This window comes from Haliaeetus albicilla, chromosome 19, assembly GCF_947461875.1.
Source record: "Haliaeetus albicilla chromosome 19, bHalAlb1.1, whole genome shotgun sequence".
Lineage (NCBI taxonomy): Eukaryota > Metazoa > Chordata > Aves > Accipitriformes > Accipitridae > Haliaeetus > Haliaeetus albicilla.
Window position 1 is genome coordinate 21361699 of NC_091501.1, and position 27810 is coordinate 21389508.

Below are 27810 nucleotides of genomic sequence, written 5' to 3' on the forward strand. Positions count from 1 at the left end.
CAGAAGTCTGCCAGCAGCTGGACCTCTCTGGCTATGGTTTATTGATTTATGACAGATCTGGCTGGTGCTTTCTGTAGGAAAATCTCAGGGTTTAGACAAAATTTCTAAGTTCGTCTGCCATTCTCAGTAACATGACCTTCCTTCACAAAGAGACAAGAATGGGGAGAATGTGTCCATCAAAATAAAGTGTCCAGTCTTCCTTACTTAGGAGCCTAGCACTGATTTAGACCAACTCAAAGCTGATTTCTGAAATCAGTTGGGATATTTGGCCTTTGGCCAGTTATCTCAATCAGTTGAGCAGTGAAATGTTCACTTGAGACAAAGGCAGTGCGAACACTAACAGCTCCTGTGCATAATGTATAGCCAGCACGATGCATGCTTGTTCTAGAGTGGCCCAGTGATAGAGGTAGAATGGAGATCAGTCTTCCCAGCTTCAGCTGGAAGGAGAGTATAGAGAGCATTGGGAACAGGGATCCCAAGTTAGCTGGAAATTTCTAGGGATCCTGGAACCTGGTTTTGCCAGACAGAGAGATCCCAACTGCCTGCTTGAGTGACACTATGTTGGGACCCAGATATGGAAGGCTTAGGCTGCATCAGCGCTACTAAAGAGCACTGGGAAATATTTCCAGGCACAGAACCGTAGCTGTCTATATTAGAAGGACAGTCCCTGGCACATTTCAGCCTCGGCTAACTAACACTGTCTCACCCAAGTCTCGGATGTAGTTTGTGAGTTAATGCAATCTGTGTACTGCTCACAACAGGCAGTTTACTTGGTGCCTGTGCTCTTCCAGAGGCCAGGCTGGTTAAACAGCACGATTGTCTGCCCTTCCGTACAGGTTGTCATCAGTGCTAGAAAGTGTCCTGTATGTTTAATTTGTGGGTTTTAACCTGACCCTCAGGTTCTAAAATGGAACCAAAAGGCTGTATCCCTATATCCTAGACCTTTCAGGCCCAGACATGAGCAATGCGGAACAGGAACCAGTTCCTGAGGCCCCCTCCTTGCAAAAGGGTGTTTCTGGGAGCTGTTGGAGACTTCTGATGGCCAGTATATATTTCCATTTCCCTCATTATATGCAGGGAAGGAAAAGGCAAAGTCATTAGCTCATTACTGGTTGCTGGCTGGTGGTAGTGTTTCTGCAGTGCTTCCCTGTGCACAGGCAAGGATTTGCTCCCATTCTCAAGCCAAACGGCCTAAGGAGCTCCACATCCACATAATCTGATCCAGAGCTATTGAGCCTCTGTCCTGAGTGACAACACTGCCTGCTGCGTGCTGGGGTGAGCTCCTGCTGCTGGCTGGGCAGCAGCAATCCATCTCCAGCTGAAACAAAGGGACGCAAGTGACAAGTGATCAGGACCTGGCCTGGGTCACTGGTCAGCAAAGTTCTCTCTGGTTGGTTTTTTTTTTCTTTCTTTTTTTTTTTTTCTTCCACGAAAAGTCCATTTGGTCAGATGTCTCCATGGCAGCCTCGCAGGAGGGGATGTTCTGAACTGGTGGACGGCAGCCAGCGTGGCTGCTATTGGCTAAGGGGTACTTGGCACAGTACCCCCATCGCTACTGCTGCCTGAGTATAATGTCAGGAGAGAGGAAGAGGTGGGGAGGGGCTGGCTCCTCCCTTCATCCCACCACTTCATTTAGGCTGTGCTAGAAAGAAATTGCCCCCTAAAAACAGGCTCAGTGATTTCGGAGGAAGACGGCCATTGGAGACTGGGCAGCAAGAGACCCCAGGATGAGGATAGCTGTCCTCCTGAGCCTTCTGTTCCACGTTGCAGCTGCTTCTCACCAACTGTGAGTGATGCTGAACTTCTGTTTCAGTCTCTTTCATTAATGCATCGGTCTAGGTAGATGGACCACATTCCATGCCGTCAGCTCTCCTGCTTCCTACTCTATCAGATCACCCCAAAGGGTAGCTGAGTCGTTTACCTTGCCTCCCATGCATTAGATTGACTTTTGTGAGTTAAAATACAAGCCACCTTTTTGGGGGGGTTTCCAAGACAGACCTTAGGCCTAGGGATGTTTGCTTCTCCAGTTGCCATGCCTGATCAAATCACTGGTGTCTAGACTGCAAAGTTATGAGGCCATTTCTTCTGAAGACTGCAAGGGATGGTTTTGGGGAGTTCAGGAGATGACTGGTGTAAGGAGTCTGAAAAAGATTTTAGGGCTGTACTTAAGCTACTCAAGCAGAAGCTATTTGTCAAGTGAAGCAATCACTCTTCTGGTTTCACTGTTGCTTTTGAACATTGACTACAGCCATAGCACATTGCTGAGGAATTCTGCAGTAGTGGGCTGCTGCAAGGAAGCTCTTTTGCATTTCTGAGCTTTCAGCCTGATGCCACCTCTGTCTTCTTTCCCCTGACCCAGACATTACCTGGTGGTCATACCTGCGGATCTCCGCTACCCATCCACCCAAGTTGCCTGCCTCCATATCACCTGTTATGAAGCAAAGCTTCAAGTGAATCTGGTCCTGGAGCGTGCTGCAGGACGTGATCTCTTAGTGCAAGAAACCATCCAGAAGGAGAAGACTTTCATGTGCACTAAGTTCTGGGTGAGCCACCCTAAGCAAATGCCATCACTGATTTTCACTTCAGGAACTGTAAATCCCTTGTGTTACTCCCTAAGCAGGGATTACATGCACAGGGTCTGCTTTGCCTTGGATTGAGCCTGCTAGGAAGTGAAGTGGGTGGTGCCTAGGGATGTGTAGCCCAGCACAGTATCTGTTGGTCCACACTGAATTCCCCTTCTGAATCTAATTTTTAAATTGAAGTTACATTTGTTAAAATCTACTGCACTTCTGGATACATAAGAACCCCCCACCTGGTTCCTTCTCTTCCATCCCAGACCAGATGAAGCAGCTTTAGCTCTTCTCTGAAGGACTTGTGCAGCTCCACAGCTAAAGCCTGGGGAGATGGTGATTTGTATGACATGCTGCAGTTTCTGTAGGACGTGAAATCAGGCAGCAACTCAGCTCTTAGGAGCTATTGAAGAGCAGTTCAACGGAAATGGGTGTGCTTGTTAGTTTTAAACAGCATCTTAGAATTGATTAGTTGTTGGTGAGAACTTAGATCGAGGATAAGGCAGACATGCCTTAACAGTATCCCTTCTAGTATATAGTATATTCTGTGCTGAGGCTCCTGGGGTCTTTGGCTGCTGGAGTCAGGAAGACCCTCTGGTTGTCTTTTCTAACCTGGATTTCTTACTTGTACATGCTGGGTAGTTCTGAAGGTCTAGCATTTGAGGCTGTGCTACAGGTCAGTCTTTCCTTTGATCCTCTGCTACCATATCCTGCCTTTCTGGCATCTGCCCATCTTCCTGACCAAGTCTGAAGACTCAGGTGTCAGGCACCTGCTTGTCACCAGAGGCAAAAATTCCTTAACCAGTGGGAAAAAGGACAAATTCTGTGACATGCAGGGTCTCCCACTGTCATGTGGGACTGAGTGAGATCTGGATGGGATCTGGATCCAGATATTGGAGGGGATGTCCTGGGACAGGTGGAGGGGAACTGGTTGGTTCTTCCACTTTACTCTCAATTCCTGCTCAGGGTCCCCAGAAGATTACCTAGGGGCTGCATGCTCTCCTCTCTCTGTATAGGTTGCACCTCCGGCTAATGGCACAGAGGAGATTGCCACTGTCAAACTGATCATCACAGGCAAAGGGGTCAGTACGGAGGAGAAGAAAAAGGTCCTGATCCGCAAGGCCAGCAGTGGCACCTTCATCCAGACAGACAAGCCCATCTATCAACCAGGGCAGACGGGTGAGAACTGCAAACGGGAGCAACTGTGGGCCCTAGGCTTTCCGCTGGTAACACCGTATGGAAAGCCTGCAATTGCCTGAAATTCATGGCCAGCCCTAGCAGAAGGCTTTGAGACAACGTGTCTTGTTGATGTGATGTTTTCAGTGGCTGTAATGTCCAGGTTGTGGTGAGTGTGAAGTTGCAGGAGGCAGTAGGTCATTGTCCATGGTATCTTACACGTGGGAATGTCTCTGTCAGTTGTTATCACAAATGTGTATAAAATGGAGATAGCAGCTGGGGAAACAGATAGAGCAGGGGTCTGTAGGGAGGGACTGAGATCTGATAAAAATATTCCCTGATTCCTTGCCTTCAGTGAAATTTCGCATTGTGACTCTGGATGAGGAATTCGTAGCACTCAACGATTCGGTAAGCCATCCCTGGGGGGCTGTGGAAAAGGCTGCCTTGTTCCATGCATGGATCCTACTTCCTTTCTACCCTGCTCATCTGCCAAAGCTCCAATTTTTCCACGTTTGTCCCTGGGCCAGGCTTGGTGAGTGTCCAGAGAAGAATAGTAACTCAAGTAGAAGCTATTAACTCAGGAAGATGGCAGAGGTGTACATGTCTCTTGCTTGTCTTGGTAAAATGGTCGTGCGAGCACAAGCATGGGACATACTGATTCCTGATGCAATGGTGTCGTATGGGGAGTGAGTAGTTTGCAAGTCAGGTTCTCCTGGGGGTGTGGTGGGGAGGAGTGCTCTTAATCTGGCTCCTACAAGTTGGAACGTGGGAAATGCTGATTAGACATTAGGAAAAACTTTTTCATTGCAACAATGATCAGATACTGAAACGTACCCAGAGAAGGCATTTTCATCCTCTGAGATATTTAAAACTCAGCTGGAGAAGGCTATGAGCAATCTGCTCTAAGAAGACATGCTTCAGCAGGGTGTTGGACTAGACAACCTCCAGAAGTTCCTTCCAAACTGTGTGATCCTATACCTCTGTAACCCCCTTAGGACTACAGCTGAGCCAGAGCTAGGTCTGTTTGGCTAGTGAGTTTTCCTGATGGAGGGCTCTGCCACAGAGTCATTAGCGAATGCTGTGTGACCTCCAGACTGGCTTTTCCTTTCCCTTTCTCCAAGACCTTACTTTAATGGACCCACCTGGTAGTTCTCCTTTTTGGTGATGTTTGTTTTACTTTATATTGTTGTCAGTGCTCTAAATTTCCAAGTCACTAGTTGTGCATCCTTCAGAGAAGGCTCTGCATCTGACGTACCTTGTGTGTGTTGCTGGCATGCATTTCTGTCTTTTAATGTTTTTGCTTTTTTTCCCCTCTCCAGATTTCCCTGTTTCTTCAGGTGAGTGATGCTGAAACGTAGTGTTACAGTAATGTTGATGGCAGCCATTTCACTGGGTTATTCATATTCATTTCCTGGTAGATTTTACAGACCTGTGAGTGGAATGGTAGAACTTCAAGATTTCTTAAACTAACATACTCCCTATGGCTTCTGTTTTATGCACTTGAGGTTATGCTCCCAGTTACTTCAGTAGAAAACTGAGTTGTTCTAGACTTGCAGGAGTATAGACAGATCAACTTAGACCTTTACAAAAATGGTTAGAACTGTGAAGGATCTTTGCTTGAGATCAGAATTTAGAGAAGGATAGAAGGAGACTCAGATGCTGGGAGCAGAATCTCAGCATTGTATTGTCTTCAAAATTTCTTAACTAGCCTATACCAAACCTCATTCCTTAGCTGTAGAACCTGGTAGTCTGCAGCACTGAAATCCTGAAGCTCGATTTCTATGGGGTGTGGATCAGTTTGATGCTGGAACAACTGTTTCTCCTCTCTTGTGGGTGTAGGACCCTAAGAACAACCAGATAGAGCAGTGGCTGAATGTGGTCCCCCAAGACGGCATTGCAGATCTGTCTTTCCAGCTAAGTGATGAGCCTCTGCTGGGGACATACGTCATCAACGTAACCAATGCAAAAGCGTATGGCAGCTTCTCCGTTGAGGAGTATGGTATGAGCATGTGGGGGATATGTCTGAGTTGCACAGAGGACCTTGCACTCTTGATCCAGGAAGCTGGGTGTTTATTCCATGATAACCATCCTGGGATCCTTGGAAAAGTAATAGCATCTGTCACAGAAAAGGATCTGAGCTGAGGTTCAGGAGAGAGACCACTTTGGGACCTTGGGTCGGTGTGTGGGAGGGATGTTGTGCATAGCTCCAGACCTTTGACACTGAGACCCGATTCCCGCAGGTCTCTGCATCAGACAGAAAAAGGTCATTTAGGATGGGCTTTTCCAGAGAGCATGAAGTCCAGTGCCATCCTACTTCTCTTTCATCCCCTAATTAACTGTGTTGGGAGTTTAGTCTTCTCTCAGTGCAAATAGCTGTCAGAAGTGCAGGGACGTGGATGCGTTTGGGTTTTAGTATGGGAAGGAGCAATCAACCAGGGACTACACACAAATCTGTTAAAGCAACAATGGAAATCTTCCCTTTCCCCTTCTTACCGCCTTCCTTCTCCGTTTCCTGGCACTTATTCCACCATAGTCTATCTTCATGTTGATTCTCTGGAAAGGCTGTCCCTGGCCAGTGTTTCCTACTGTTCTCTGTTTTTTTCTTCCAGTGCTGCCAAAATTTGAAGTGATCTTTGAGGTGCCAAATCAGATTTATGTGCTAGATAAAACCTTCCTGCTCCGGGTATGTGGCAGGTGAGGATTTTGCTTGGAGTCATGGCCCTGTGTTAATTTCTGGCCTGATGAGCACAAGGTGGCTAGGTAATCATGAGGAGCTCTAGGGAAATTTATTTACCCTTCAGTTACAGGAGGCCAGAATCTTCCATGGCAGTTGTTTGCACCCTGATGCAACTCAAAAAATTCCTATAGCTATTCTTCTGGTACTCTAATGCCCTTTTTCTAAAAACACTCCACAAGTCTCTACACACAAAACCTGGGGGAACAACCTACCCTTTGACAAGCAGGCATTTGTGGGGCAGAACATGGCAGATGTTTGGTGTTCATCTCATTGCAGAACAAACTCACGGGAAATGAAAGGAAGCTTTTCCAGGTTATGCTCTAGAGGAAACTAGAGAGAGGCAAAAAGGAATCTCCCCAGGTACAGTCCAAGGACAGCGCTAGGGTTAACAGTCTCATGTAAAGGTGCTTTCTTAATGAAAGGCATTTTCTTAGTTGTCCATGCTTCTGCTCATAAGATGGTGCGTGCCTTCAGCATATCATGGGGTTATTGCCGGTGAGGCTGATGTAAAGTGCAGAGCTCTGTGCTGAGTCAGCACCTACAACACTGATTTCCCAGAATAGATTAGTTTGGCACTAATTATATCACAGGGCCCTCCATCTCCCATCACTGCAGTGCCCCAGCCTGACCCTGCTTACTGGGTCAGGGCTCCTGGGCCTGCTGTGTGGCTGCCACTCTTGTGCTATATTGTGAATATCCGTGAATAAGTGGTCTCTGGGGCGATGCAAAGCAAGCCCTGTGTTCTCTCACTGTGTGTGACTGTCTCTTCTTTCCCCTGCTCCCCCAAAACAGATACACCTATGGGAAGGGTGTCCAGGGGATGGTTCATGTGAGCCTTTGTCAGAAGATAGCCCCGTTCCTGCCCAGTGCTTCGAAACCTGACCTCTGCCAGGAATTCAACAACCAGGTGAGATGCTTAGCAGGAGCTGAGCTGTGTTCGGAGACATCTGTGCTCAGCTCCAGGGGTAAGGCAAGGCTGCTGAAGGCTTTAGCTGAAATAATAGTGATGTTACCCCATGGTTCTGGCTCCTTGGCCAGTGGTCTACTGGTGCTGCCTCTTAGTAACTGTGACTGTGACTATGACTGGACGTGTGTCACGTGCCTGCTCCACATTCTGGACTGCTATGTCAAAAGGCAAGCTCCCTGAGAGCAGGGGTTTTGCACTGCTGTTTCTGTGCCATTTGGGTAACTTCTAATGTAAGTGCCTTGCTCAGACCTTGTTTCCTCTCTCTGTACTTTCAGACAGATGAGACGGGTTGCTTCTTCACAAATGTGAGTCTGTCCTCCTTCAGTCGAGACTTTCGGTACTATCAGGACAGCATAGTTGCAGAGGCCTCGCTGGTGGAGGATGGCACAGGTAACTCTGGAAACATCTCCGGTGCCTGGGAAGAGGCATGTGAAGATGCACGAATCTTACCAACAGCACTGGAGACTTTCAGGCTAGCAAGGGCTCTGAGCTTTCTGAGCCCGTTGGGGCCTGCCATCTAACCTCACAGGTAGAGACAGAGCCAGCGGTTCTGATGGCATGACACACTCACTCTCAGTGCCTGCTGTCTCAGATGGTGAAGCTGAGGGACCTCTCTAAGGGCTAGAAGTAAGTGGGAGGGAGACTAGATACCCAGAGCCCTGGGCAGATCGTCTCCCTGGTATGAAATGCAGCTGAACGTGTGCACCAGTATTACCAGTGGGTCACTCTGCAGGGAAGTTGCTGAGGCATGCTTGGCTTCCTTGCTCCCTCCCTTACGTTTCTGTCTCGCTGCTTTCATTCAGAGATACACGTCAATGCTTCCCACAAATTACTCATCTCCAAGATTGGCGGGATGGCCTTGTTTGATGATGTGAATCCTTACTACCACACTGGAGAGATGTACAGGGGGAAGGTAATTCCCAGTTACAGTCCTTTGGAGGGGAGAGCGTGAGCAATGCCTTCACAGCGACTCTTACCTAGCGTCTTTTCTGACCTCACCTCCAGCCAGGGGCTTGGGAGGGCATGAATGCATCCCAGAGACAAAACTTGAATTGTCAGAAGTGAGAATAACACCCAAGAATGCCATTTGCCAAAAAACGCTTCAGTAGCAGCAGCTATGGGGATCCATATGTGGGGTGCAAACCCGAACATTTGGAATTTCAGCAGCCAGGAGACCTTCTGCTGTGAAGGGTTAGAGAGCATGGGGGTGAATGAACACAGTGGTGCAAATGATAATAGGAGGTGACTAGTAGTAGTGTTGATAATATTGTTAGTGACTGAAAGGGTGACCTTGCTGTCTTTGGAAATGCTGCTCCTTACTTGCAGAAACAGGAGATTCTGTCAGCTGATTAGACTTTTCTACTCTTTTCTTGCTTACCACGATATTCTCAGATTAAAGTCATCAACTACCAAGGCAAGGCACTGAAGCACAAAAAAGTCCTCCTTGTAGTACGTTGCGGTGAACGGCAATTTAAGCAAAAGTACATCACTGGGGACTCTGGGACAGCTTCATTTAGCCTGAACACAACTACTTGGAACAGCACCTCAGCCTCCCTGGAGGTAAGTGAGGAAGGGTCTGTCTTCTTAGCAGGGGTATGCATGCATCTCAGAGCTATTTACTGCCCCGCAGACATCTCCCTTGTTCGTGAAGGACAGTAATTCAAACCTGAAACACCTCAGCATGTTCTGGATCTTGGCTCCCTCTGAGACCTTATTCTCTGGATCCCAGTTGCTTTCCTCATGAACTCTCCACACACAGACCTGTGCTATGGTGTTGCTCAGACCTGATCTGAGCTTCTCACCAAGCCACAGCTAGGGTGATTTGCAGCTGACTTGCGTAACTAGAGAAATTAACTCTTTGGGTTTTTTTTTTTTTTTTCGTCTCACCAGGCAAGTGTACTGCATCAAGATTTGGGTAGAGAGCCTGGGACAGTTGATTTGAGTTACCAGCGAGCCTCTTACTTCATACGTCCATTCTACAGCACCAGCAGGAGTTTTGTCTCTATTGTCCGTGTGCCGGAAACAATGCCCTGTGGTAAAAAGCAAGCTGTCCAGGTGGACTTCAGAATTTATCAGGAGGACCTGGAACATGGGCCCAAGCGTGTCATTTTCTCCTATTTTGTGAGTTTCTGGGGAAACGCTAGTGGGTGATGGCTGAAGGCACAAGATCAGCATCTCCTACAGAGTCAAGCCTGGTATTTGATAGATTTGGCTCAGCCCGGGACAGGTAGCTCATCCAGCCATCATGGGGCTGGATCCTGGTTTCGATCCTGGGGCTGCAGTAACTGCAAGAAAGGCAGCACTTTTTTTTGGGGCTCGGTGCAGGGCAGGTCTTGGTCTTATATGTCCTCCCTTGAGCTCTCCCTACTACCTGAGAGTGAGTAAAGCTTATATCCCTCCCCCAGCCCCCATTTAATCTCCCATTTCAGGGTTACTTTGATCTGTGTAGTGATCTCAAAGACTATGTGACGGGCATTCCCTTCCCTTTCTGTATTCTTCCCTAGGTCGCAGGGAAAAGAGGGATAGTCCATGCAGGTCAGAAGACTGTTTGGGTTGGGCTGCCAAGAAGTAAGTGCACTCCCCTGTTTTGTGTCTAGCAAGCACTTGGTGGTCTGTGGCATCCCATCTTATTTGGATATGTGGCATAAGCCTCTTTGCAATTTAGAGCTGGCTCGCCACTTTTCTGTTGCATCAGAGCAGTAAGTCTTTCCAGCTTTCATGCTTCCTTTACCTTCCTGCTTGTTACCAAGATAACAGTACTCTGCATTTCCCAGCCCATAGGGTCATCCTCTGTTGTCTTAATTTTCAAAGTCTCCTTTTGCTGCCCCTGCAAGTGGCATGAAGCTATAGCCTTACCCTCTATCAAAACTCTCCTGCTTTAATTTGCAGTTGTGTCTACAAATAATCTGAGTAGTTAGGATGCCACAGCTTGTAATTTTAATGGGCGTTGACTCACTGTTGTCTACTTCTCCAGCTCTTTTTTTAAAACTTAAATTATAAGTGCTTTAGGACAAAGGTCACCGCTTTGTTGGTGATGGGATGGGAGATGTTCAGTGACAGGAGGCTTTGAAAGCTATCTGAGACTCTCGCTCTTGGTGGAGCTAAGCTTGAACTCCAAAGAGCTGTTTCATCTCCTTGAGGCAATGAACAGAACCGGGAGGAGTCTTTTGCTGGTCATGAATACCAGATCCAGAGATGTGCTGATTGTTCAGTGGTCTCCAGAAATCTCCTTGGTCCTGAAAGACTTGAGAAAAGGAATTAAACAGGCACATGCAGGATGGCAAAAGCTGATCAGAGTCCATTTTCACTACCAAATCTACTTTCTCTTCTTTCCTCTCTCCTCCATCCAGTGCTGAAAGGCTTCTTCTCCATCCCTCTTACCTTCAGCTCGATCTATGCCCCAGCTCCAAGGCTTGTTGTTTATGTTATCTTCCCTAATGGAAAAATCATCGCTGATTCTGCCATCTTCAGTGTCTCCATGTGTTTCAGAAATAAGGTAGGATTTGTGTCTGAGGCCATGACTAAATGTGTGGGAGTGTATCTGTCTGCTGCAATGAAAGAAGAGACTGAGGAATACATAATATGCGTAGCTGTGTGTGGTTGATACTGTGTGGGATGCTGTCATGTGAACTGCAGTACGTGAATGGTGAAGTGTGCTATGATACATGGAGCAAGTATGTGCTGAGCATTGTGGGGGCTGCTGCAGTGTTTGGGAAAGGCAGAGAATTACCGTGTCTATCTCCATAGGCTGGCATAGCAACTGCAACCCAGTAGGATCGCAGCCCAGCACAGATTATTAGTGTGATTCCCAGGAGAGCTCAAGGCTGCTCTGCTGCTGCAGCAGACACTTAGACTTGTTAGTATGTGGTGTTGGGAAGACAGCTGAAAGCGGCTGATGGAACAAGTGGATTTTTACTGGCTGTCTAGAAGGGGCTGAGTGCTTGTGGTCCGTGACATCCATGGGAATCCTGCTTTCTTGGTTGTGTCTTGCACTCCAAAGATGAACTTCTGGGGCCTGGCATTACCCCTGTTCCACAGCTGCTTATCTCCCACGGACAGTCAGATTCAGACAAGAAGAAGAGGTGCTTCAGGAAACTTGAGACCAACCCTGCAAAGAGCCTAGAGATAAGGACTAGGCTTATTTTTGATCTGGGGCTCCAAAAGGAGCAGAAAGACAGCTGTGTGAGGTGTGTGATCGTGGCTGGCTGGTTTGCTGGGTAAAAAGCAGGCTGTGTTCTGACACAGGAATGTCTCCAGTTCTGTGAGCTGTGCACACTGATGGTTCCCCTTCTGGCATCTTTCCTGTTACAACCTCAACGGGATGTTTTTTAAAATACCTTCTGGGGGTCTTTGGGAGATTCCTCAGGTTTCCATCCAAGGCAAGTCCTTGGAAACTCTCTTCACGTAGGTCCCTTCCCTGCTCAGGAGGTGGTAGGGTGTCCAGGAGCAGCAACGTCACTCAGGTATTGCCTGCGTTCTTCCCATCCAGGTGGAGCTGGGCTTCTCGACACCGGAGACTCTTCCCGATTCAGAGGTTGGTCTCAACCTGCTGGCAGCTCCTGGGTCCATGTGTGCTGTCTGGGCTGTGGATCGGAGCGTCCTTTTGCTGAAGCCAGGAAAAGAGCTCAGCAGCTCCTTTGTGAGTGAGCCTGCTCCCACTTCTTCCCTTCCCTTGTAGTGATGTGAAGAGGGAGGGAGGGAGACAGACAGGCTGTGGCATCTGTGCAGAGCTTATCTCCCAAGGAACTCAAAGCACTGCCCGGAGGGGTCAGCAGTGCTCTCAGTGTGGCATGGGTAAGGATTAGGGGGCATGCGTTAAGGAAGAAGTTGAACATCACTCAGTGTGCCAGTGGTCAATCAGCGTCTGTTGTTGTGTCTTGTGTTCAGTTCAGTGGGTTGTGCTGGCTCTGTGAGAGGAGAGCCAGGGAAGAGTGACAGTGAGCCTGGGCTTTCTGGCATGCGTTCATGCACAGTAGCCAGGAGCGATTCAAACAGACCTTGGATGTATGACAGGAAAGGAATGCCAGGGGTTTTTTTTCATGCTGATTTTTTTTTTTGCCTTTTCTTGCTTTCTCAGATCTATGGGCTGTTCCCATCTGTTTATAACTCCGGGTATCCTCGCCAAGTGTCTGAAGATGATAATTCTTGCAGGTTCCCAAATTCTGATGAGCCTGATGTGTTTACAGCATTCAGGGTAAAAATGGTTGATTTGGTGGGTTGGGATAACTCATGGAGGGAAGTGTGGCCTCCTGACTTACCAGTATCTTAGGAATGTCGTTACAGACAGTAAAGGGAGCAGGTCCAGTTTAGGCCCTTGTAACTCACTTGTTATTTGAATAAGCGACTTGAAATGTTGACCAAGAAGAAATTGTTGTTTGGTGTCATGGTTTAACCCCAGCAGCCACTTGCTCACATTTCCCCGCCCCCCCCGCCCCCCCCGCCGTGGGATGGAGGAGAGAATTTGGGGGTGAGGGGAGTAAAACTTGTGCGTTGAGATAAACACAGTTTAATAGGACAGAAAGGAAGAAAATAATAATGATAATAAAATGACAATCATGATGATAAAAGAATTGGAATATACAAAACAAGTGATGCACAATGCAATTGCTCACCATTCACTGACTGATGCCCAGTTAGTTCCTGAGCAGCAATCTGCCCCACCCCATGCCAACTCCCCCCAGTTTATATACTGGGCATGACATCATATGGTATGGAATATCCCTTTGGCCAGTTGGGGTCAGCTGTCCTGGCTGTGTCCCCTCCCAACTTCTTGTGCTCCTCCAGCTTTCTCGCTGGCTGGGCATGAGAAGCTGACAAATCCTTGGCTTAGTATAAACACTACATGACAACAACTGAAAACATCAGTGTGTCATCAACACTATTCTCATACTAAATCCAAACCATAACACTGTACCAGCTACTAGAAAGAAAATTAATTCTATCCTACCCAAACCCAGGACATGCGGTTTCTGCACTTTGGTTGTGTGATTCAGGAAGCCAAGGATTATTGGTTACTTGAATTTGATTTCACATAGTTTGTTTAATTTCCATAGCATGAGCAATTGCACTCTGCAGGCTGAGAAGGCATATTACCTAAATGACCAAGTGTTTGAAAAAGAATAAATTTGGCTGACTTAGGCCAGATGAATTTGCTCAGAAGACCTTGTTTGCCCATTGCTGAGGATCTGAATGAAGATCAGCAAGAGATGATAAAAAGTATTCTCTTGCTTAAAATGAAGCAAGAGAATACTTTGCCAAGCCAGAGGACAGCCAAGTCACCACTGCATGAGGGGACAAGAAGGCACAGGGTAGAGGACAGAGAGGAGAGGAGAAGCTTCTGGTGCATCAGTTCTTTTCTTCCTACAGGAAATGGGGTTGAAAATTATGTCCAACACCAATATCAGGAGACCCAGAGTGTGTCCAACCACTCCATTGACAACTATGCTGCAGGAAACAGGAGTGTTTACTTCCAGGCCCTTGTTCATGTTTGCCCAGCCCCATAAAGCATATAACAGTAAGCATTTGCCAACTGTTTCTTCTTACATGGGATGCTTAGTCTTTCGGGTGAAAGCAGCCCTGGATTTGAGCTAAGAGGCAGCACTTGCTGTAATTGCAAATGGAGAAATAGCATTCCCTGGCCCTGAACCTGTTGTCATGCTAGTGTGAGGCTGCCTGAAATGAGGCTACCTGTGAGATGTTAGTGAGCTGTCTGGAACCCAGGTCTTGTCTCTGAGGTGAGGGAACGGTTGTCCTTCCCATGGTGCCTACAAATGCAAGTAAGGCCCAAAGCACCTCTGTCATTTCAAATGAGGCAAGAGATTTAAAAATATGGGATGGCACCTTTTGTTCCAGTGCTGTGTTTCCCAAGAGCTTACTGGATGACCTGCAGCCTGAGCTGGGCTGGAGGTCCTCGGCTCTAAACCAGGGCCTGAGGACCCTGTGGTGACTGGGTCTTTGTTATTTCCAGCAGAGCATCTGTCAACATCTACCTATCAGCCCACTATGTTTTCATCTCTTTCTTCAGCTGAAGAGAAAGTACACAAGCATTTCTCTAAAACATGGATATGGGATTTGTATTCTGTGGGGTGAGTAAACTGAGCAGTGGGGGGTCTAGTCTGGGTGGCTTAGTGTGACCAGGAGTGGCAGCAGATACAACTGAGTTTAGATCCTGAGGGGCTGAGGCAGATGCCTAAGGACATATGTCATGGGGCTCATACCAGTCAGGCTGTTTCTCTCATTGGAGCTGATGTCTGCATTAATGCATTTTCCTCTGCTAGGTGATCATACAGAGGTATTGTCCATCCATGGGAGGTGGCTGGCATGGGAAGATAGGAAAGCAGGTGTGGTACAGCAAACCAGCTTGGTTTACTGCCTACACTCTGCTTGTGGTAGCCCCGTGGGCCGGCATTTCCCAAACTGTGCGCGCAGGATGTATCCTGGGATGCAGGGGAATCTGATCTCCACAGAAGTCCTTCACAAGACTGGGAGTTGTGACTTGTGAGAAAGGCTCAGTGAGGAGCCAGGGTCTGCTGAGGGAGATTTTGGAGATCTTCAGTCTCTGACTTTTAAGAATTTCTTGTCTGGAGACTGGAGTCTGCTCAGGCTAGATGTCCCCACATCTGCCCTCTCCCACCTCTACTGTCCTTCCAGCTACATCCATCTCTTCACCCCCCACCAGCAGATATCTCCTATGTCATTTGTCCACCAGCCTGATCTGAGCAGCCAAAGGTGTCTATGTTGTATGTGTTGCCTTCCCGTATGTGCCTGGAAAAAGTGAATGTCTCCAGTTATTGGAGTCAAATAATATCACTGGCTTTAGCTAGGACTGTTTTTATGTCTGCTGTGGTAGCAGCCACAGAACAGTCTGCTGCTCTCAGAAGTTGTGATGTGGGCACAAGGCAAGTCTCTGCCCTGTCTTCGTGTTGGAATTTAAGCGGTCAGTGTCTCACAGGAAGGTGAATGGCTGGATCTGTCTCTTCTGCTAAGTTCTACTAATGCTGAGCCAATCCTGTTGCTCTTCTGGTGTCTGGTTCTCCATCCCTAGGCCAGGAAGAATAAAACTGCTGACATCTGTAAACCATTTTTAGATATGCAAAGGGCAGGCGCTGTCTGAGAAAAGCACTCAGTGTGATTGACGGCATCTTGCAGCCATGTAACCTATTGTCAAAAATGTTCTGTTGATGTAAACATCTGAGGCAGTGGTCCCTACTTCTACAAGGACCTACTTGTAACTCTACAAGGGCTACAAGTTCAGCAGAGGTTAGGGGTTAGTCTGAGGTTAGGGGATGGGGTGCACTGGAGAAGAAGAGCGCAGACCAGGTCATCTGGTGCGGCGTGCAGCAAGATTCGGTTAAATGCTTCTGTTGCTGTCTGCTTCTCCTCAGCCCCAGTGGGAACAAGAACATCACTGTCACTGTGCCTGACACCATCACAGAATGGAAAGCAGGGATGTTCTGCACAGGACGCCATGGCTTTGGACTTGCTCCAACCTCCAGTCTGCTTGTTTTCAAGCCTTTTCTTGTGGAGCTCACACTGCCATCTTCTGTGATCCAGGGTGAGACCTTCATCTTGAAAGCCACAGTCTTCAACTACCTGCAGCGATGCATGAAGGTAGGTGACCCCTGATAGGCCCTGCAATAAAAGCAGGGGATGGGGGGGGTGTTAGGAGACGGCCAAAATCTGTGGCCTGTGACGTTTATCTTGTTACTACCTGCCATCCCTGCTGCCCCTTCAGATCCAAGTGACCCTGGAGGAGTTTGCACACTTCCAGCTGAAGCCATGCAAGGGCTGTGTCTACAGCAGCTGCTTATGTGCCGGAGAAGCTAAGACCTTTCAGTGGAGTGTCACAGCTGAGCAACTGGGTGAGAAGAACAGGGAGGTGGGATTGGAAGGGATGGGACCAAGGTGGGGATAAGAGCTGATGTGGAATGAGGAGTTATTTGCCCTGTTAACTGGAGAGTACTTGTTTGCACTCATCCTAAGGTCATGATTACTTGCAAGGCTGTGCCAGGAGGTACAGAACCGTTTAGGGCTCTGATCCAATTTTTTGTTGTCAACAGGTGACTTCTCGTGTATTAACGGGAAGTGCTTCCTCAGAAGATGTTTTATGCACCTAAATGTGTGTTATTTTCAGGGCTCATGAACATCACCCTCAGCACAGAGGCTGTGGCCACTGAAGAGCGCTGTGGTGAAGAAATACCATTTGTCCCAAACCAAGGACAGAAAGACACGATCATCAAACTCCTTCTAGTCCGGGTCAGACAAGCTGTTCTGTTACCTAGACCTAAAAGTGGGTGGTGTGCAATTCCCAGATTTTGTGGGGGTTAATAGCAAGTTACCACTTGATATTCAAGGTGTGTAACTAGAATCTCAGGGCCTGAGCTGGACCCAGCCATGAGGGCTGATGGATGTGAGAGGTAGAGGGGTAGCCTCCACTTTAAATATGTACACTCTTTTATCTCCTTGCTCCTGAGGTCTCTGCTGAATCTTACAGCATCAGTTTCACAGACATTCAGAAGTTATGAAATTCTGAAAATATGTGCTGTTTTCTTATCTGAAATGAAAATGATTGACAATAATTTACATTTTTGTGATAGTGATGTTACTCCAGCTGACTCTCCAGCCTGAACCAGGATTTTGTCCGTATCTCTTTCTAATCCACTTGTAATCCTGTTTCTCTCCTGTGTGCTCATTACAATGCTACTTTCATGTGCTCCAACAGCCAGAGGGAGTGTTGGTAGAAAAGGCTCACAGCTCCATCCTGTGTCCCAAAAAAGGTAGAGAGATTTTCTTCTTTCACCCTGCTCATCCCCCCCTTCCTGCCTAACCACCTTCTGGGTCTTTCTACTTGTTGAAATATTTTCTCTGTCAACAAGACCAAGCTACAGAACCATACTCTAATTGTGGTGCCAGCTAGAGGTTCCCTTGGGTGAGGATGTGGGGAGGTCCAATCTTTTAGCATCAACATCCCTGACACTAATGTGACAGCTTGAGGCCTTTTTCACCTCTGGTCATAAAACCAGACTACTGAACAGGGTGAGGCTGAAGGACGTGATTTAGGATTGCCGTTCCTGTCTTGAATTTTGTGATGTATGACATGGCCATTAGCAGATTTTGAGAGCACGAGGTGCATTGAGAAGACATGCCTGCAACTGAAATCTGAAATGAGATGGAGCAACTTATGTAGTGAAAAGCAAGTGGCTTTGACCACAGAGGGGTTTCCAGGAGAAAATCCTCCCAACCTCTTTAGAAGGAAGGCTGTTAGGATAGCACAGTCACAATGAGGTTGATGGAGGAAGTTGAGGGTGGAATGGGACAAGGTTTCTGAGGTGATCCGCAACCTCTGTGACAGAAAAATGGAGTGTTAGCACGGAGTAGTCTTGAACAGTTTTGGGGGACTTTAAAGGCTGTTTTCATCAGAATCTCTTTCTCTTTGTCCTCCCCACACACCTTACCCCACTGTTGTCAGGGAATCCAGCACAGGAGTCTGTGTCCCTGATGTTGCCTCTAAATGTGGTTGAAGGTTCAGTCAGAGCCATCATCTCGGTCACCGGTAAGGAATTCAGCTATCATAGTACCTTTCCAAATCCCATATCTCTTGAATTTAGCTGTAGGAAAGCTCAAACTCAGAACCCCCCACACCCTTTCTGAGGTTTCCAAGTCTCCGCTCCCACCTTCTTCCCATGCATGTGGCTGTGTTTTCTGATTCTCAATAACCTAAAACACTCAGCAGGGGAGAGAATGTTCTGTTTACAGGCTTCCCTTGCCAGGATGGGAATGTGTAGAGTCCATATGGAGGGCACAGTGGAACTGATAAGCTGGCTGGACAGAGGTGCCCCCCCACTGCTCTGCTGGGGCCATCTTGCCTAGTGCACTGCTGGGAATGGATCACAGGTGGGAGGAGGTGATTCCCCAAGCCTCCTGTCCAGGAGGTGGTCAGGGTGCCTATGCTCTGTTCCAGGTGACCTCATGGGCATGGCACTGCAGAACCTGGACCACCTGGTGCAGATGCCCCACGGCTGTGGGGAGCAGAACATGGTGCTGTTTGCCCCCATTGTCTATGTGCTGCAGTACCTGGAGAAGACGAGGCAGCTGACCCCTGAGATCAAGGAGAGGGCAACAGGATTCCTGCGCAACGGCAAGTACAACAGACCCACCTTGCTCCTCTGCCTTCCCCTGTGTCCAACCCCCTAGTAGTTCTGGGTGACTATTTCCTTTCCACCCGGAGCGCTCAACCACCCCATTCCCTTCACAGTGATTTCACTGCAAATACTGTTTTGAGCACTAATGTCCTATCCTGCTTCCCAGGGTACCAGATACAGCTGCAGTATCAGCACCCTGATGGTTCCTACAGTGAATTTGGTACCAAGGATGAGTATGGTAATACTTGGTAAGCCCTGGGCTCTCTCCCTGCTGTCTACCTGCTCTCTGACAGCCTGGAGGTGGGCAGCTTTCTGCTTCCAGCATCGAATCCTTTCTGTCCTGTTGGACCCAAAGTGTTCCAGACGCTTTGTGGGCTAGGGTACCCCAGGGGTATGCAACTCTCCTTGGGATGAACTGTCCTTGGACCAGCAAATTAGGAATAGCACAACAGGTGAGGAGAGACCCACCAGTTGCAAGCTCCCACTTTTTTTCTTTTTCCTCAACTTCTGCTTAGACTCTTCCTTTCCACTCATTCTTCCCTCTGTCTCATTCACTCCATCTCTTTCTGCTTCTGTCTTTCCTTCCTCATGCCTTTTTTTCTGTTCTCTCCCCAACCAGGCTGACTGCATTTGTGGTTAAATGCTTTGTCCAAGCCAAGCCATACATTTTCCTGGACAACAGGACCATCCAAGCTGCTCTCACCTGGCTGGAGTTCCACCAGCTTCCCAACGGTTGCTTCAGAAATGTGGGCCAACTTTTCCACACAGCCATGAAGGTAAGAGCCAGAGCACCTTGAAGGACAACTCAAAGCAGTTCTTGCCAAGTGTACTGGTAATTGTTTAGTTCACTTCCCTGTGGTGTTCTGCTTTCTTGCGTGGGAGCAAGCCAGGGATAGGTGGGACCTTTGCTGAAAAGCTTCAGGTCTTTGTGTATTAACTTTCCCAGCTTTTTGGATGTTTATGCTTTTTGTAGGGAGGTGTGGATGGAGAAGTCCCTTTGGCTGCCTACATCACTGCTGCATACTTAGAGGCAGGAGAGACACCGGAGGTAAATACTGGGATTCTTTGCCATGCTCTTGCCTTAAGATCTGAATCCTGAAGAACTTAGTGGTGTCACTGAGGCAGGAAACAGAGCATCTTGGACAGGCTTGTGGACAAAGTAATAGGGTGGGGGAGGAAGAACTTATCACTTCTCAAGGAAAAGCCTCAACTATCCCTTGAGGAGGACATCGCTGGCAGGGAAGAAGATGAGGTTAGACTACTGGGAGCCATTGGAGTTCGTGGTGAGATACTATGCCCATCTCCCAGGCTTTGGCTTTTCATTCCTGCTCCCCCTTCTTCATCCTCCCACCCCCTTGCTACCCCTACACAGCTGAGAGCTGATGGTGAGTTGTTAGAGAGAAGAGGTGAGTGTAGCTGTTCCTACAGTCAAGTAAGTAGACATAATGACATTTTTAAATATGTTTTAGCTTCACAAAACATCGAAATCTGGGAAAGGAGCGCTGTAGGGCAGTTGGAATTGCACACCTAAGTAATAACAATAAGAGGGAACTCTTGGAAGTGCTAAGGATCATAACTAATTACTAGACTCTGTGGTACTGACAAGTAAAAAAAAATAATCAGCTTGATGGAGAAGTGTGATTGCTATAAACTTTGAGAAGCACAGTTCTCTGGAAATAAGAAAAGTAAGTGAAAGAGCAGTGCTTTTCATTGCAACTGAAAGCAATGGGCTTAGGAAAAAAAGGGAGACACATGGAAATTAACCTTCTTTCTGGCAACAGATGTCCTTTAGGTCACCTTTTTTCACCATAAGGACAATTAAGTGTTGGAACAGGTTGCCCAGCGAGGTTTAGTTGTCTCCACCATGGGCATTTTCAAGACCTGACTGGATAAAACCCTGAGCAACCTGGTCTGATCTCATAGCTAACCCTGCTTTGAAGAGGAGGTTGGATTAGAGACCTTCTGAGGTCCCTCCCAGTCTGAATTATTCTATCATTTGGTAATTCTATGAACTGTTGAGTTTTGGCTGACTTTTTTTGGAGAAGGCTTTTCATGAAACTGAATGACAAATATTTGACACATGCTGTGCTCTGCAGCGAAATGAAATAAAAGGACAAGGCCCTTCATCCTGATGGAAAATAAGTGAGGCATTTGTTGTCAGTCCTAAGAACCAGTTTTGTCATTTGGGAAGGAAAGCAAAGAGTTACTGAGAAGAAACCAGGTTGTGCTCTAAATCCATGAGTAAAATCCTGAAAGGGAGACAAACAGGACTTCAAAGCAATTTGCATGATGGACTAGTGGAAGGCACTGTTCCACAGAGGGTTACTTAGTGCTCTGAGAGTGGTGATAGAAAATCTAGGCTACCACGAGGTAGGAGACCTTATGGAATTTCTCATGCTCCGGAGAAGATGGCAACAGTACTGTTAGCTCAGAAGATTGTCCATGGAGTGAGGAATGCTTTGTTGCAGCAGCAGATTTGTTGATGTGAAAGTAACCAGACAGTTATTCAATTGAACATACATGCCTAACCCATCGGTTTTAGATCAAATTGTCAGGATGAAGAAAGACACTCAGAAGTAACAATGAATAGGTAAAAATACAAGTCTTGAAGAGTTATCGTAGCTCCAATGAAGGAAATTGCTGAGTAGGTCTGGGGGTAGATGAAGTGGGAAACAAAGCTTGCCATAGCACCCAGGAAAAGAGTGTCCTTGAGTGGTTATAAATGCTTTTACAAAGAATACACGCTCACTGCGGGTCAAAATTCTGAGAAGGGGTTTGAGGATGTCCTACAAGGGCTATGCACTGATGTTCAGAACAGATCCTACTTTCCCTTACAAGCATATCTAAAAGTCTCATGAAAGTTGTTAGGGGTTAAAATGCAGGGAAAGGTTAGGGATGTTTTACACTGTCCTGAATGAACCAATATTAAAGCATGGTTTGCATGACAAAAAAATCGAGGCAAACAGCTCTCTACCCCCACTCTGTGTTGGAATTTGACCTCTTGGAACAAACCAGATTGTTTATATTGACTGGAGAAACAAATGGCGTGTTGTAGAGGAGCAGTTTCTTAGCCTGTGCATGACTGCTCCCATGGAGGCTAAATGCTTCTGTACAGTATGCACTTAGGACTGCTATTGTCAACACCAAGAGGAGCACACTAAGTGTGAAAACACTTGCAGTACAGTGGCACCCTCAGTTCTTGTGTTAGTTTCACCAGAAGACACCAGAGCCAGATGGGTTATAATATGTCATGCTGTTCCTAGACAAAGTATTAAAATGTATGATAACCATCCACACTTCTCAGGTGGTACGTCAAGTGTTTTCACTTGAAGTTTGGTAGTTGTACAAGCAGTAGTGCTGTCACCTCCATTTTAACTTTCTGGGAGAGTGAGAGATTTAAGAAGGGAAAGGAATAATAATAAAGGAGCCTCTGAACAAATTAATGAACTTGCTGTAATCCCTACTTAGCTCTATTCAATTACAGAATAGAAAGGTTACTGTGGTGCTTGCAGTTATTACATTTAAGAGCAGCAAACAGAAAAGCAGGTCTTACTGAAATTATGGAAGCTTAGCTTAGTGCTTCTGCTGGGCTTTAGCAAGAGACAAGCAACCAAAAAGCAGCAGTTGGATCCTGGGACCTTTTCATACTCCATGAGTAGATACTAGGAGCATTTCTGAGAATTCATGACTGCATCCAGCACTAGTATTCTACTGTCTAGAGAGCACAAAGATGACACGGGCATTACCTTTTCTCTTTCCTAGAAGGGAAAGAGGTGAGGAGCATGTCACATGTCAGAATAAATCTTAAATGTAGCCCTTGTGTGATCCTTACTGTACTTAATCAAGAGGCCACTGCAAGAGGGGAAGTCACAAAGTGCTGTAGGTGCACAGATGGGACAGGCAACCACTGCAAGCCTTTGGCTCGTGTTTGGAATAGCATAGCTGAATGCTGGAATACAATGCTGCTGAGGCCAGTGGGTTTGCTGCCTCCTGCCAACAGCAGTACTGCTGTTTCAGGGGAAACTGGAAATGCCAGTGACTTTGTAAGGCACCACAGAGGTGAACTGAACGCAGTAATCTTGGTCAGCAGGCTGTGCGCAAGCATTTGCAATTGTGTGGTTTTGCTCTTGTTGTGTTCAGACTTGGAAAGTAAGACGTCGTGGTGTTGTTCCAGCGGTAAGGGCGTTCATTTCATTGAGAGAGCACTGCTGAAACCTATGACCAGCTCAGGGGGGTCTGTCAAGCACTTTGCAGTAAGGGCTGGAGATACTTCTTACTGGTGCTGCAGTGATAGAAGAGTGCAGGCTCGAGCACAGAGACACCTGGGTGAATGTATGGGGTGTTTTCTGTACTGGCATATGCTAATGCATCCTTCTGCTTGTGTCTCAGTGTTTGCCTGCCTCGTGTGTTTGTCTGTGACCAACACCCATGTAACTCTTCTCTGTAGAGTACAGTGGTGCGCAAGGCTCTGGGCTGCATCGCTCCTTCCCTTCCCAAAGCTGTCAGCACTTACACCCAGGCCCTGCTGGCCTACACCTTCGCCCTGGCTAAGGACTCTCAACGCACGCAAGAACTACTTGATAAGCTTGATCGAAAGGCAATCAGAGCAGGTACGGGAACCTCAGTGCCAGGTGAACAGTAGAGAAGGGACGAGTGACCTTTCTGAGCCCTTGGTTACATGCAACCTGGAAGGACCGTAGCCTCACCCTCTAGGTCCTTCACCAAAGAGAGTTTTTAGACAGCCAGTCTATGAACGCAGGGTATGTGCTGGCACTACTGTGGTGTGGGTGCTGATTTCCTTCAAATCTCTCACCCTTTTCTGGTGCCCCAAGTGGAGGTTCGGCTCAGAGAGAAGTGGGCTTTCTTATGCAGGACTGCAGAGTGCCAGAGAGGGAAGCAAGCTTGCAAGGTGCCCTCTTCTTGTTAGTCCCTGACCCCCAGGACTGGCTTGTGGGTACCTAGCTAGTATCAGGTAGCTAGAGGACCTGGCAAACAGGACAATGGAGAAGTTGGACATCTGGGATGTAATGTGTATGCAGATTATTGGCATATTATTTTTTGTGTATCAGCTTGGTGTGTAATACAGGGTGTTGGGTATTGCAAAATACATGGGATTGCAGTTCACCCAGTGATGCGATGACCCAGCCAAGAGGTATTACTCGATGGTCTTTGCAGACACAAGCCACTGTGCCTCCTAGGCCTCAAGATTTCTTTCCTGACATCCCTCAATGTCATCTACTCCCTTCCTTTCCCAGGTGGGCAGATCCACTGGAGCCAGACCTCATCCAAGCCCAGACCCAGCACCAGCCCTTGGTCGCAGCCACTGTCTGTGGATGTGGAGTTGACAGCCTACGTCCTCCTGGCCCTGCTCTCCAAGCCAAATGTCACAGCGTTGGATCTCGCCACAGCCTCTGGCATCACGGCCTGGCTCACCAGGCAGCAGAATGCCTATGGAGGGTTTGCCTCAACACAGGTAACTAACTCGTGGCCGGGAAAGGGGATGTTGCTTGAGGAAGAACCCCTGCACAATATATGCGAATGCTTTGAGGAGAGGAGTCCTCGTATACAGAGGTCCTCAGGACGGTGAGTTCGAGTGTCTTTAGGTCTTGGAGCTGCAAATGTAATTGTTTCTTCCTTTTCAGGACACAGTAGTCGCCTTGCAGGCCTTGGCTAAGTATGCAGCACTGACATACAGCACGAAAGGCTTTGCAGAAGTGAGGGTGAGGTCCCAGAGAGGCTTTGGGAGGAAGTTCCAAGTCTCCTACCAGAACCGGCTGTTGGTGCAGGAGGCGGCACTGACAGAAGTCCCGGGCAAGTTCTCAGTGCAGGCCCACGGCAGCTGTTGTGTCTTTACCCGGGTATGTTGCCACGGACCTTGCTGTGACAACCCTCTGCTCATCATCACATCAAAACCAAAACTCTCTGTTGCAGCTCTATGCAAGGAAATGTGCATTAACTGTGCTTTAATCTCAGCCTGTTTCCAATGCAATAAATCTGTGTGCTGGAGGAGACTCAGAGACAGAATGTATCCAAATGTGAGGACAGTGATGCTTCCATGGCTCTCAGAGTATTGGAGGATGGAAATGTTGTATAGTGGTCCCACTGCTGTGTGCCTGAATTGCACAGTCTCAAGGGGAAGGGTGAGGAGAAGGACCCCCAGCTGGAAGGATCATGGAAGGTTTCCAATTTGAGTGACCTGTGTCCTGGGTGCTGGGATGAGTGTGCTCACTGTATGTGGTTTATCCAGTCACTGCCTGCGGTCCATATCGTGAGGATTAGAGTAGTCAGTGGAAAAAAAGGTATGATAGATGATATTGAACCGATTATCCATGTCTTATTCTGCCTTTTTGTCTCTCCCTGCAGATGGTGCTGAGGTACAACACACCCTCCCCACAGGTCTCCACATCCTTTGCCTTGCGAGTGAAAACCGAGCCAGTCAATTGCACCGAGGATGATACACACTCTGTTACTGTCTACGTCCATGTCAGGTGACTCTAAAGACATTGCCCCACTTGGGAAGGAAAGTCAGGCATGGCTGGAGAGCTGAGGGGTGCTTCTTGGCCGCAATGGAAGCACCAGGCAGTTTCAGCAGAAGGTCCAGATGGAAGATGGAGAAGGAAAGATACGAGTGTCTCTGGGGATGGGGAAGTGTTTCTAAGGGCTTTGGTTCATGCTAGGGAAAGGACTGCAAATAGTCACCTCGGACTGGGGATGCTCAGAGCAGTGTAGCCATCATCTGCCCTCTGCGAGAGGGAGCAGTGGCTGCCTTTGCCCTGGTCCTGTCTGGGCTGCCTGGCTCAGGGTCCTACACGCAGGGTAAGGTGGTGGAGGGAAGGGGAAGCTGGGAGAGACTCTCTTTTTTATTTTCTCCCCCAGGTACACTGGGAAGAGATCCACTTCCAACATGGTGATCGTGGAGGTGTCCCTACTGTCTGGATTCGTCCTGGCTCCAGAATCCAGGATGTCTGTAAGAAGCCTGGAATCAGGATGGTGGTGTGGTGTCAGTGGGACCATCTATGCCCAAGGAGAGGGGGAGGTTGCATAGGAAGGTTTTGCCTGTCTCCCTCTTGAGCAATCTCACCATCTGCCCCACAAGAAACATGAACACATGCTGTTGGCTCTCTCTTAGTGCCTTGAGGATGGTGATCCTTCTGGCCTGATTTGCTCAGCGTATCCTTGACAGCTAAGTAGCCTAGGTTCCTGTCCTTGAGTTTTGCAGGAGCTGAGTGGCCCTGAAGGGGTAAGAGCCCAAAATAATTTTGGAAGTGAGTGAATGAGAACCTGCCTGCTCAAGCTTAGATAAACCTTGTTGGGATGCCTCACACCTGCTTTTCAAAAGACCCAACTAAATTGCTTCCTCTGCTCTCCTGTCCTAGCTGCAGCATTGGCACTCTGTGAAAAGAACTGAGAAAACACAAGGAGGTGTTGCCTTCTACTTGGACAAGGTACGCGTGTGCTACTAGAGAAGCTGCAGGAATGGAGGGCAGTGGCAGAATTGTGTGGAGAATCCAAAACTGGGCTAGCAGAGCAGGATATTCAAGATTCATCTTGAAGTCCTGCCTATCACTCCACGGAGTTGTTATTGCCTATCAGGTGGATCAAATTTAGGTGAGGAATAAAAAGAACAGCTCATCAGTGAAGTGTCATTTGCTCCTCTTCCCCAGCTGAGCCATAAGTCTGAGACATATGTCCTGCATCTGGAGCAGGAGATTGGGGTGACCAACCTGAAGCCAGGCCATGTCAGGGTCTATGACTACTACCATCCAGGTCAGTGTGGAACCATGGGGTGCCAGGGCTGTCTGGGTGTTTGCACTTGGCTCTGTGCAAGGATAACTTAGCTGTCTCCTGTCCTGTTGCAGAGGAGCAGGCCCTGGCTGATTATAATGTCTTCTGCATCTGAGGTAGGTGTGAGTCCCTTCCTCCGAGCCTGTACAGACCTAGCAGCCTTGTGATGTTTCCTCTGCAGCTCAGCCACCTCTCTCTGTCCCATAGGAGCCCTGTGTATCTCTGATTCAGCATGTTCCCTTCATCTAGGACTGTATCTGGAACTCCCTAGGCCTCCGGGAACTTTAGTCTCTGCCCTCTGTTTTCTGGACTTTGTAATGTAGTCTTTGCTGGATTGCCCTGTAGGCTGGGCATGAAGTGATTAACGTGTCCATGCTGTGCAGGACTAGTCGTGCGCATTTTCTGGGACTCTGTGCAGGGCTGTCTGGGCTGGTATAGTTCATGGGTCTGCCTGCCAGCTGAGTAACAATGCTCATAGATGGTTTGCAGTGTTCCAGAAGAACTTGCAAGCAGAATTCATGGTACTAGTTTGAGCTTACTCTGCGTATGGAGAGTCCCTCTTTCTGAGGAGGGGCTGAGGTAAAACAAGGGCACTAGATCAAACCGGAAAAAACGCTGTCATTCAGAGTCCTTAGTGAGAGCCTGGGCTCCCTAGCTGTTAGCATCCCAGAGTTAGTAATTTGGGTCATATTATTTGCTGGCTGGGTTACTCCCTCTTCCTGCTCTCATTTCTTCAAGGACTTGCTCTGCTCCCTTACTGTCCACTGTTTCAGCCCACAGGGATCCCACTAGTGCAAGATGCCCTAGGGACAGCAGGGCTGCTGCATTATTGCTTCTGGTATGATGGGGCATGCATCACCTGGAAAGTCACTTCTTGGTGGGTTGGGGCAAATCTCAAGTTGCATTTCAGGACTAAACCCAGCCCAAGCCATCCTGCTCATCCTGACAGCCATTTCCTGGTGAATTCTTTGGGGTGTGTGATTAATTCTGATTGTTTTAATCCAGGGATTTTCTTGCTTGTAAAAAGAATGAAAATAAAATACAAATTACAAATCTGGGTACTGTGGTGTGTGTTTGGACTCTGTGACAGAGGATGGATGACCTTGGAGGAGAAAGCAGAAGTAAACTCTTATAGAGTGTATCTGAACTGTGTGCCTGGCATTAATTTCTTCCAGCACTGGATTCCCCTGCAGCAGTGTCATGCAGCCATCGGTGTGGGGTGAGGACTCCTAGCCCTGCATGGTGGCTGATCCCACTGAGCATTGTCTATTGCACACAGCTGTAGCTGAGCAATAACGTCTTGGCTGATTCTGCACTTGACATAGATGTAAATCTACCCTGCTGTGTATCTCTCAGATTAGCTTTTGTCCTCCTAGCATAGTGTCCTGGTTTTGGGAAGGGAGTAATTTTAGTTTCTGCACCTCCTATAAAGCT

At 47.8% G+C, this 27810-nt stretch overlaps 1 protein-coding gene across 1 annotated transcript; it reads left to right on the plus strand.

Annotated features, from left to right (window-relative positions):
• Positions 1-934: 934 nt before the first annotated feature.
• LOC104311963 (alpha-2-macroglobulin-like protein 1) lies at positions 935-27280 on the plus strand. Its single transcript, XM_069806744.1, has 36 exons — positions 935-1786; positions 2360-2543; positions 3587-3749; positions 4102-4154; positions 5066-5083; positions 5586-5745; positions 6356-6440; positions 7276-7390; positions 7726-7840; positions 8254-8363; positions 8843-9010; positions 9341-9571; positions 9955-10018; positions 10801-10946; positions 11940-12089; positions 12528-12644; positions 13817-13964; positions 14418-14535; positions 15835-16060; positions 16185-16311; positions 16584-16705; positions 17172-17226; positions 17919-18002; positions 18411-18587; positions 18758-18839; positions 19211-19367; positions 19565-19639; positions 23039-23201; positions 23847-24064; positions 24234-24449; positions 24955-25079; positions 25468-25558; positions 25968-26036; positions 26256-26358; positions 26451-26492; positions 26584-27280. Exons 1-35 carry the CDS (start codon positions 1728-1730, stop codon positions 26489-26491), a joined length of 4335 nt encoding a protein of 1444 aa, XP_069662845.1. The 5' UTR covers positions 935-1727; the 3' UTR covers position 26492; positions 26584-27280.
• Positions 27281-27810: the final 530 nt, after the last annotated feature.